The following is an 11,994-nucleotide window of genomic DNA, read 5'->3' as shown; positions in this document are numbered from 1 at the left end:
TGCTGGTGCAACCCCTACCGTATAAATTGAAACACGTTTATTTTCTTTTATACACGTGGTGTGCCTAGAAAAATTAATTGGGCTATTCGATAGCAAAAATGGGCGTCGATTATTTTAACATTAATGAAGAAACGGCACCGATTCCAGTGGCGATGGGTCTTGCTTCTAACGTAACATTTTATTCATTTGTCTACTTGCTGACCTAGAGGAAACGGATGCGGGCGCTCCTATCCGTCCATCCATCCAACCATTCCGAAAATGCTGTTCGTTCGTGTACAGCTAGTTCGTGTGTCAGTGGAGCTAACGGTACCACGGTACTGAGCGGTACTGTTGAGATGGAAAGGCGCTTGATGTCTGGTTCTGCGTTTGTAAGCTAAAATACCTGTCCAGGAAAGATGGGCATCCTGTTCGGGAAGCACAAGAAGGTCAGCCGTGTAACGGAGCAAGACAAGGCCGTCCTGGTGAGTTCACAGCCTCGGAGGCACTCCAAGGAACCTCTGCTGCACTGACGGCGTTTTTCCCTCGTCTCCTGCAGCAACTGAAGCAGCAGAGGGACAAGATTAAGCAGTATCAGAAGAAAATCCTCGTCAGCCTGGAAAAGGAGCGTCAGCTGGCGCGGCAGCTTCTCCACGATGGGCGGAAAGAGTGAGTGATTTACATTGAAAAATGAAAGGATTTTCGGAACCCGTGCGCGTTCCATGATCAAGTAAGTCAGTGAACACGGCCCGCATCGGTCGCCGTGCTCTCTCTCTCTCTTGCCCATACTTTAAGAGGCTTTGTACCACGCCCACTGCACAGACATTCCACTGACAAAGGGCGAATGGAGCGTTTAAAACGTTTGAGCAGCGCTTGGCAGAGCTAAGGAAGCGAACTTTCGAGCCAGATCCGCTGACAGTGCTTGGTTTTATTTGTCGAATAGCGCATCACTGTAGTCAACACGCTCACGACTGTGCGTATCGCTTCGTGGTATGGAATCCGACGAAGATGCTGCCGTGCTTGACGGGGCTTCTGCAGTCAACTTTTGATAGGCTGTATGGAAACATTTCTGACGGGGCAATAGCTGACCAGAAGTCCACTCTCAAGCTGTGCGTGCCCCTAGTTTCTCTTGCTCCAACGGCAGGATTAGAGAGCCCATTGCCCAAGTCCCGAGGTCACACACTCGCAAGTACCGACTGGGGCTGTCAGCCCACACATTTTTGCAGTCTGACTGCAGTCGCCGATGTAAGTGGCATTGCCATTTCTCCGCACAGCGACGGTTTGTGCACAAGGGTGCAGCAAGAAGTACGGCAAGTCCACAGACTGGGCTGCATCAACACATGAAAGGGCGCTGCATTGGCAACCCTGGCCAGAAGTTGCAGTCAATTACCACTGACATAGTGTACTGGAGAGGTGTAGTATGTTCAGGAGCATGCATTGCGGTGAGGTGGCGACTGTTTGCTGGTGACAGGGGCAATAGGTTTGCTGTTCATGTCGTTTGCTGTGTGCGGGGCTTTTCTGCAAAAACTCTTTTCATTTCTTGCATGAGGAGTAGGCTGGAAGGCCGAACTGTTGATGACTACTCTGCCGTTTTTCGGTCCTGGCTGTCAAACCAGCAGAAGGAAACAAACTGCCGTTGTTTACAGGAACTACAAAACATGGCCCTAGACAAAACTTGTGCGCTTTGTGAATTTCGTTTTGAGCTGTGGTATATTATGCGAAATACCTGCACATTATAAAGAAAAAGGTGATGTGCATATTTCATGGGGAAGCTGGAATTCGTGCCTGGTGCTGTACCACTGCTGAATGCCCCAGATTACCTGATGAGCAAACCAGAATAGCAAATTGACAAGAACGACTCCTCCTCTTCTGGAGCTGAGAGGCTGAGAGACTTCCAAGCTTGGTCTGGATCGCTTGTCTGAGCCACAGTATTTTGCAGTGGGAGGCCCTAGAATAGGTTGGGGCTTTTGGAGACAGCAAAGTGCATGTGTAATGTTGCTCGTGAAAGCAACTTATTATTTTTTTAGGCTGCATCCAGATGAGCTCACAAACAAATTTGCAAAGTTTGATGTGTCGCAAGACTTCATTTCTGTGTAAAAGAGATGCGCCGATTGCAAGGTGCCGCCGGTAGCTCATTGCCTGAGCTAGCTCCCTCGTACCAGCCATCAACAGTTATATTTCGGAGTGTCAGGATATTGTGGGCGGCTTGATGTTGGTTGGCGCAGAAATTATAATTAACCGGGCCAACCTGCCCACCACTGCACTCTCTAAGTCCGGAGGGGGAGGAGCGACAAACCTCTCACCCCGCGTGCGGAAGATGAGGATTGACTGCTGACCGGCGATAGGGGCCACGCCTGATTAGCCGTTGACCGGAGGCATGTGGCATAGGCAAGTTCTTAACAAGCAAGAATCTTTACTTGGGCAACGGATAACAACAACCAGTTACAACACTATGCCCAACAAAGTAGCGTCAATACATAGCGCGACGCGAACAACACAGAATGAGAACACAAACACTACAATTAACACATAGATGGAAACATCAGGGTGATTACTATACAGCCCGTTACAACAACAAAGCAATACTGTACAAAAGGTTACGAGAAGAAAGAGTGACAGGACAAAGAAAAGAGTAAATCGAGTGGGGAGAAACGGTGGTTTCGCTGCGTAGTGGCAAGGTCCGGTCGCAGGGAGCGTCGAGCTGCGGGGGCGCGCGGGACTGATGGGGGGTTGCGGATGCGGGTGAACTTGGGCCACGCGCCTTCGGGGCCGCCGTCACCGCGCTCTACGCGTCAGACACCCGCCTTAGCTTGCTTGCCGACCACTTCCCTGGCTGACCTCACACACGTCCACGCGCACCGAAATCTCCAGGCCAACTGCCCTGCTCGTGGTTTTCCCGCCACCGCATTCTCGTGGCGAGCAACAGTAAACAAACAAATTAATGAATTCTCAAGGCCCGGTGCACCAACGATTTGCAGATGTTGAAAACGGGGGGGGAGAAACACGAAGAGATTGAGGAGGGACGCGAGGGAAAGCTACGGTCCTGACGAGAAGCTTGCGAAGGTCGGGAATGGTGCTGGGGCATTCAACACGCCGCTTCCCGTCCCTAGATCTTGCACGCGCCCGCTTCCCGGCGATAATCCTGGGGAGGGGGCGGAGCGGCCTTGACCCTCCAGTGTCGCAAGCGGTCAACTGGCCCCGCGAGGGGTGCAAAACCGTTGCCGCTGCATTGTGACCCTTTCGTGAAAAACTGAGGCGCCTTGCATACCTCTGCTGCAAAAAATGCGTACAAGGCAGGCATGACTTTGTGACACGGAGGCTGCCTACTTTTGTGCTGATAAACAATCATCACCAACCAGAATTTCCTTTCGCAAAGCGGATATATGCCATTGTCTGGAAACTGTAGGCGCCTTTTTGGGCTTGAGAAATAGCGAAAGTCCTGGGGACCATTGTTACAAGCCCAGCACAAATTCATGTTTACCATTGACTCACAAGTGCTGGTTCAGTGGCTTTGGCACTCGGATTTTTGTGGGTTCGATCCCGGCCGTATTTTAGTGAAGGCGAAATACATGGTTGGCTTGGTTTATGAGGTTTAACGTCCCAAAGCGACTCAGGCTATGAGAGACGCCGTAGTGGAGGGCTCCCGGAAATTCGACCACCTGGCTCAGTGGTTATGGTGCTCGGCTGCTGACCCGAAAGACGCGGGTTCAATCCCAGCCACGGCGGTCAAATTTCTATGAAGGTGAAATACCAAAAGACCGGTGCATTGTGCGATAGGTTGTTAAGAGCTCTAGGTGGTCAAAATTATTCCACAGCCCACCACTGCAGTCTGTCTCATAGCCCACATGTCGTTCGGGATACTAAACCCCCACAACTTAATTTTTTTTTTTTACATTCTAGCCCCCAAAGCGAATTTGTACCTTGTTAAATGGAAGCACATCTATAGCTGTTAAATAATTCTCTCGCAAGTGCCTCTCATTTTAGAACGTGTATTTTTAAACATGTAACTGCGTTCTCATGCACACACAAATTTATGATGGCAATAGTGTGCACACAATTCAACCTTAGAAAAGTTTTTCTTTTATACCGCGTGTGGCGTTGCTTTGTGCACGAAAATCGAGTCCATCGTCTCCCAGCCATTTTCTCATCAGCTCAGTTTTATCATTGGACAGAAGACCCTGACATGTCCGACTTTCCTGTCTTTGCTTTGCTGCTTCGCTTCAAAAAATAACTGCATTCCAGTGGCAGACGTATCTTATTTGGTGCTATATGCAACACTCAAAGCTTTCACGGTGCAGCAGATGCCATGCGTGCTGCCGTTCCCGTGCAGCCCACTCTCCAGTGGCGCCATCTCGTGTCGTCAACATGAGATGCCTCACCTACGAGCACTCCCTGAACACTCTATCCCCTCACATTATACCATCATCATCAGCCTGACTACGCCCACTGCAGGGCAAAGGCCTCACCCATGCCTCTCCAATTAACCCTGCCCTTCGCCAGTTGCGGCCACTGTATCCCCGCAAAATTCTTTATCTCATCCGCCCACCTAACTTTCTGCCGCGCCCTGCTATGCTTGCCTTTTCTTGGAATCCACTCCGTTACCCTTAGGGACCACCGGCATTACATGCCCTGCCCAAGCCCATTTCTTCCTCTTCATTTCGGCTAAGATGTCATTAACCCGCGTTTGTTCCCTCACCCACTCTGCCCACTTCCGATCTCTTAATGTTACACCTTTCATTTTCCTTTCCATAGCTCGCTGCGTTCTCCTTAACTTAAGCTGAACCCTCTTTGTTAGCCTCCACGTTTCTGCCCCATAGGTGAGTACCGGTAGGATACAGCTGTTGTATACTTTCCTCTTCAGGGATATTGGTAAACTGCCATTCATGATCTCAGAGAACTGAAAGGCAAGAAAAGGCCGAACAAAATGGACTGCAGGTGACACCACCACTGGCTGTTCTCCTTATTCGTAAAGCCGCCGCGGTGGCTCAGCGGTTATGGTGCTCGGCTGCTGACCCAAAAGACGCGGGTTCGATCCCGGCCGCGGCGGCTAGCATTTCTTTGGAGGAGAAATTCTAGAGGCCCGTGTGCTGTGCGATGTCAGTGCACGTTAAAGAACCCCAGGTGGTCGAAATTTCCGGAGCCCTTCACTCCGGCGTCTCTCATAGCCTCAGTCGCTTTGGGACGTTAAACCCCAATAAACCAATAAACCAAACCAACCTTATTCGTAAAGGGAAAGGAGACAGGATCCTTCTGACCGATTACAATAACATCTGTTACCTGCACGCTGGCAGTGCAGGCAATGAAATAAAGAAGAAAGGCATTCATGGGTAGAAAGTAATGGGATACTCGGGGAACTTCAGAATGGGTTCAGAATTGGGGTAGGCACTTAGATGATAGCCTGTTCGTGCTTGCCCAATGAAATGGGTAGGGCAGGAAGGAGGAGACCTCTGTGTTTAGCCTTCCTGGACATACAACAACAACATGGACGGGGAACTGTGGAGCACACTGAGAGATGAAGGCACCGGTCGTGGGGTAACTGATTCTCTTCAGGAAATATACCAAGGTAATAAAGTTGAAATTATATGGGAAGGCATAGGAAGTATGACAACAGTCGAGGTAAGCAAAGGATTGAGGCAAGGCTGTCACTGCTGCTGTTCATGCTGTATGTGATAAATATGGAAGTCTAGGTTGTAGAGGGGGCGAAAGTAATTAAATGAAAGGAAAGGTCAGTAAGTAAGGCTGGGGAAAAGGGAGGGAGGGTGATGATGTCACAGTGAATTGCTTGGAGTGGTCTGGGTTGGAGGAGACACACTGGGGAGGGGGGGGGGGGACCTCTTCTCATGAGACGACATGTTGCAGCACATGGAGTGCACACACACACACCGCATGGTTGCAGAGAAACGGGTGTGCACTCATATCATGCGCTGTTGCTGAATGCACACAGAAGACGCGTGTCCCAGCACAAACACGTATGGTGGCCTGCACTGTACTACATTGTGTAGGCACGATGCACAGGAAGTGTCACAGGAGGGAGTGTAGGCCTATATTCACGGAAACAACAGCCACCATTGAGCTGTCAGCTAGGTTGGCCCGTCTGAGGCCTTCCTTGCACCAGTGTAGCGAGGGCACTCGCAGATAGTGTGATGGACTGATCACTGCAGTTCAAGCTAGCTGTCAGTGTTCGCTACACCAAGCCACAGCTGATGGAGCAGAGTTGTACAACGTTTGATGGTAGGCGGAACCAGCATGCAGTGGTGCTGGGGGTTGAGTGGCTGCCTGCATTGCATGAGCATCACTCCCGGATACCAGTCAGCAGGAGCCAGCTTAGCTTCAGCAGGAGCCAGCTTAGCTTCAGCAGGAGCCAGCTTAGCTTCAGCAGGAGCCAGCTTAGCTTCGCCGTATGCCACAATCCACTGAAGTGTGGAACAAGTACAGCTAGCACAAGTACAGTTTGTCAGATGAGCTGCTCACATGTATGTTTTTGTCATCTGCAGTGCGGGTCTTGAGTCGCAGAATATGATTACAGTCTGCAGACCAGCGTAGCAGTTGGCCTGTCATGTGCATCCCAATTCAATTGGTGTTGGCTATAATCTGTCATGCAGATTAGGTGGAAAAGTCGCAGAGCAGAGGCTCCCCGGTTTAATGTATGCGGACTGTGTTGTACTGTTGGCAGGTAGCCAGCAAGATTTGCACACTGGTTAATTGTTGTGGAGATGAAGGAGACGCTCTAGGCTTCAGTTTTAGTGCAGTTAACTCAGGTATGATGCTTTTCAACGATTCAACTGATCAGGTTCTCGCAATACAAGGCCATGAAAAACCCAGAGTGCCACAATACAAATGTCTCAGAGTATGGGTAAACAGGGAAAAGCACAGTCTGGTAACGCAAAAGGGCAGAGGTGCCGTGACAACGAAACATAAGGCATTATGGGGGTTGAGAGGACATAGTAGTAGTGCTAGAAAACAAGGACGACAGGGTGGAAGACAACACAGGTGCTAGGCATCGACTGACTTTATTCCCGAAAATACCACGCATATATAGGTGACTGTCAGGTGCCAAAAAAATCAACATTCAAATCGCATGCGTGATGGCACTTCCCGATACAACAACTTCAGATCTTTAGCACACAGATAAACATTTGGTCTGCTCACACATGATTGCCTTTCCACGTGAATAAGGAAGGCTTCCAGTACGTCCCACTCCTTCTGGTCTGTCTTTACATACATCACACATGTCTGCTCAAACAAAGGGGTGCAAGTTTTTTGCATGATGCGAACATTGTTTGCAGTGTGCCGCCAAGTGTCCAGGGCCTGATATAGCAGCTGCCAGGTCCTTGTGCTCCATGAGGTGAACGTGGATACAACAGCCAGTTTGGACGATGTAGCATTTTTCGCAAGATAGCGGAATTCGATAGACATTGCCATGCTTGATGGGGCATGGCAGTTTTGCGTTGGTGACATCATTAACAAATCTGCATAGTCGGAATTCCGAGTTTGTTGGGTGCAGTAAGCACAACCCTGATATTGCCTTTCATGACCACTTTTTTAAGGCGGTGCGTAAGCTGATGAACATAGGGCAGCACCATGGATCTAGCCCGTTTGTGAGCTTGTCGCACAGTCGTAAGCGTATTGTCCCCAGCTTTTATCTTGTATATCAGGCTCTCGGCGACTGATGCCACCAGTTCCATAGGAAAGCATTCCTTAGTGAAGGGACCTGCCTGCATCTCTACACCTACCAGCATCTTGTGCGAGCAGGACTTTTCTAGAGCTGCAAGAAGGCATGTCCTAGCAATGCCTCTTTTAACCAATTTGGAGTGGGCTGAATCAAAATTCAAAATTTATTTTTTGGACCTTGGCTCGTACTTGTTTGGTTTATGGTTGGTTTATTGGGGTTTAATGTCCCAAAGCGACTAAGGCTATGAGAGACGCCGTAGTGGAGGGCTCCGGAAATTTCGACCACCTGGGGTTCTTTAACGTGCACTGACATCGCACAGTACACGGGCCTCGAATTTCTCCTCCAAAGAAATTCAGCCTCCGCGACCGGGATCGAACCCGCGTGTTTCGGGCCAGCAGCCGAGCACCATAGCCACTGAGCCACCGCGGCGGCTGGCTGGTACTTGTGGCTGGTAGTGGCAAAACGTGAAGACCACAGAAATGAGCATCTAGTCCATCATACTTTAGATTTTTTTTTTTTTTAAGTCGTCTGCCTGGGCTCTGAATTTCACCCACGAACTTGAAAATAACGGTAGCCTACAGTTTCTTGGTGTTTTTCTTTTTTCTTTAGTGAATCACACATTTGCCACAAGGCTGGTACTTGTGGCAAATGTGTGATTCATCAAAGAAAAAAAGAACACCAAGAAACTGTAGGCTACCGTTATTTTCAAGATCGTGGGTGAAATTCAGAACCCAGGCAGACGACTTAAAAAGATGTAAAGTATGATGGACTAGATGCTCATTTCTGTGGTCTTCACGTTATGCCACTACAAGAAAACCGTCTACATATCTAACAATCCTCAAAATCTTGTGGTCATTGAGCTGCGCTTCAATGCGTCCAACCTTGCTAAAAGCAGTTCACTAAGCAGCGGCGCGATGCACGAGCCTCTGCAGACGCCCTCGCGCTGAACAAATTTCCTGCGCTCAAAATTAACAAAGGTACTAGAAAGATAAAATGCTAAATGCGATAAAAAATTTCCCAGGGAAATTCCTGCGTCAATCTGAAACCTTACAGTGCTTTAGATTCTATGCCCTCCCTCACTGTCATTAAAGTATCTTTCTGGGGAATTGAGCTGAAAAGATTTTCAACGTCAATCGAGAATACCCGCTTAGACTCCGAAAACAGGTCTTCGTGCGAGAAACATTCAATTCCTTCGAATTACCCACCTTTAATGGGTCGATAAATGGAAGGAGCTTGAGACATTTTTAGGGTAACCTGGAACGGGCACCTTGCCAAGATCGTACTTCCGTGACAATTGCACACAGGGGAACATCCGGCTTGTGTGTTGTTGCCCAAAAGATTACCGTCAGCCCATCTTTTCCGGTCTCGTTTATCCTTCTTTTTTTTTTAGATTAGTTAGGTTCATCTTATCCCAGACTGCAAGAGCTCTCTTTTTGATCCTCGCACCTGTGGACTGCATTTGGACAAAATTCTTCGAAATGGCCTGATTTGCCCTGTCGGAGCAGAATTTTTCTGGCATAACCACAAACCCGCCTGCCTTGTCCGATTCTAGTAACCTTAGTTCATTAGATTTGAGGTAATTAACAGTGGCTTTTACTTTGATGATGAACCTTCCGGGTTGGAAATCATGCCTCGGAAGACAATCACCACATTCAGATGTGCAATGTCCCTTCTCCTCTTCATCAGCCAGGTTGGTGGTCTTTTTAACCATTGATACCAGAGCAGTTGCCTTCTCTCTGGGCTCTGAGCAATACTTATGCGGGAGACACAGGACACTCTTAATGTCCTCAGGAACATCACATCCTCCAAGGCAAGTGACAGTCCCACGATCTGCGTTGAACTTTCCCGTCGTATTCTTCCAGCTGCACAGCTTCTATAGGCTGGCTACCCAGAGGAATTCAGTCACACGCACAACCTACCTGTTCCATGTCCTGAACACTGCATCTCCGCCTTCCTGGGTCAGCCTTCTGGTGGCAGCAAATGTACGCAGGCTGAACTGAAGATGGCGCACCTGCCTCCAGGGCCCTGAACACTGATTTTACATGATCCTCTTGGCATGCCGCATCGACGGAAGGCTTATTGAAAACAGAGCTTCGATTTCTAGTGGTACCAGACCATTGTCGAGCCTCAGTGGTTACGGCGCTCAGCTGCTGACCCGAAAGATATGGGTTTGATCCCGGCTGCAGCGGCTGAATTTCGATGGAGGCAAAATTCTAGAGGCCCGTGTACTGTGCGATGTCAGTGCACGTTAAAGAGGCCCAGGTGGTCGAAATTTCCAGAGCACTTCACTAGGGTGTCCCTCATAGCCTGAGTCACTTTGGGACGTTAAACCCAGATAAACTAAACGAAACCAGACCATTGTCGAGCGTAAACCTGAGGGTCCTTGCTCGGCAGCTCATCAGAGTGATTAAATTGATGATATAAGCAGGAAGGTTGACACACAAAGAGGAGTAAGACAGGGCCCAGTGTACCAGAAAGTAAGGCATTTAAGGCAGAAAGCTGGCCTAGTTTGTGTTTCAACTGGGAGGACATAGCAGGGGCTGTAAAAAGAGGGACTACAAGATAGAAGAAGACAACACTGACTTTATTCCCAAAAATAGCGCGCATTTATAGGTGACTATTACGTGCCAAAAAAATCAAGTCAAATTGCATGCATGACGGCACTTCCTGATTCAAGAGCTTCAATTCTTCAGTGCAAAGATAAAAATTCAGTTTGCTCACACACAATTGCCTTTCCATGCGAGTAAGAAAGGCTTCCTATAGCTGCCGCTCCTTCTGGTCTGCATTTACTTTATCACGCATGTCTGCTCAAAAACTCTCAAAACTGTGCACAGTTGTTAATGGTGTCTCCAGCGCAAAACTGCCATGCCCCATCAAGCATGAGAAGCCGTTTTTGGCCTGCAGGACCAATGTGGTCTATCGAATTCCACTATCTCACGGAAAATGCTGCGTCAGCCAAACTGGCTGTTGTATCCACGTTCGCCTCATGGAGCACAAGAATCTGTCAGCTGCTATACCAGGCCCTGGACGCTTGGTGGCACACTACAAACAGTGTAAACATAATGGAAAAACTTTCTTTGAGCAGACACGCATGATATATGTAAGTGCAGACCAGAAGGAGTGAGAGGTACTGGAAGCCTTCCTTATTCACGTGGAAAGACAATTGTGTGTGAGCAGAGCGAATGTTTATCTTTCCACTGCAGAATTGGAGTTGTTGTATCGGGAAGTGCCGTCACGCATGCGATTTGATTGTTGATTTCTTTGTGCGCCTGACAGTCACCTGTAAATGCGTGGTATTTCTTCTGGAATAAAGTCAGTTGATGTCTAGTGCCTGTGTTGTCTTCTTCTATCCTGTGGTCCCTGTTTTTTGGCGCTACTACTATGTCCCCTCAATCTAAACACCAACTAGCCCAGCTTTCTGCCTTAATTATGGAGGCACAACAAAACTGAAGTATTGAGAGGTATTTGGACACTAATCATGGTGCCAGGCCTTATCCCCTTCGGGCGCAAATTAAAATAAACACAAAAGAAAATTGCGATTCCTTCACATATTGCCTCTAAATAACGATCCGAACTGAGTAATATGAAAAAAAAAAACATGTTTATTGTGCGAGCAAAAATTTTTATTTGCATGATTGTACACATGGTGCCTCTATGCCGCGAAATATGTCTATGTCCACTTACACAAGGAACAACAATTTTCAGGTACTGTTAACTTTTTTCAAGTACTTAAGAGTGCATTTCCAATGCCTCTCAGCTTGCCTACTTGGATGGTTCCTACTTTTTGTGATGAAATTCATAGTGGCAGTCCTTGGTGGCACCCAGGCAGACGAAAACTCCGCATTTACGACAGCAGATTCGAGACTTTGACAGACAGCCCGCATTTCGGCACCTTTGCGGAAAGTTGGCGTTGATGTGAATGGGCCAGTGGTTGTTTCCGTCAAATCTTGTGGAGTTTGTCGGCAGAGGTGTCCCGACGTGTGATTTTCGGGCAGGCTTTGCTGTGCTCGTGCTTGGTCTTCCCCTCCTGTTAGGCGCTGTTCTGTTGCTTGCAATCAAGCTCCGTGCAATGTCTGACTGAAACGCCATTACATCCTTCACTTCCCTTTTGAGAAGTCCCTCTGCATTAGCATCGCGAATGTACTCAAGCCAACTGTTGCAGATGGAGAAGGAGATGAAGTGGCCGATTACTCTCACTGGCCATTTCTTTGTCTTTGAATGGTGGGACATCAAAAAGTCGAGCTTGTCCACGCCGCCTATAAATTGCTTGTGCTGGGCGATTACGTGCGGACAGTCGATCTCAACATGTTTTTTTGCTGCCTCACTCCACCTCTTCGCCTTGGTGA

At 48.5% G+C, this 11,994-nt stretch overlaps 1 protein-coding gene across 1 annotated transcript in view; it reads left to right on the top strand.

The window, feature by feature from the left end:
- Positions 1–242: 242 nt before the first annotated feature.
- Positions 243–11,994, top strand: part of Vps20 (vacuolar protein sorting 20) — a 28,086-nt gene continuing 16,334 nt past the window's right edge. The window contains exons 1-2 of the mRNA XM_089586243.1: positions 243–461; positions 536–645. Coding sequence (XP_089442369.1) covers positions 396–461; positions 536–645 — 176 coding nt within the window. The 5' untranslated portion in view covers positions 243–395. The remainder of the gene's footprint in view (positions 462–535; positions 646–11,994) is intronic.

Source organism: Amblyomma mixtum, chromosome 4 (assembly GCF_055824585.1).
Source record: "Amblyomma mixtum isolate Tamu chromosome 4, ASM5582458v1, whole genome shotgun sequence".
Lineage (NCBI taxonomy): Eukaryota > Metazoa > Arthropoda > Arachnida > Ixodida > Ixodidae > Amblyomma > Amblyomma mixtum.
Note: the sequence above shows the minus strand (reverse complement) of the source record. Positions and strands in the feature narration are given on the sequence as shown.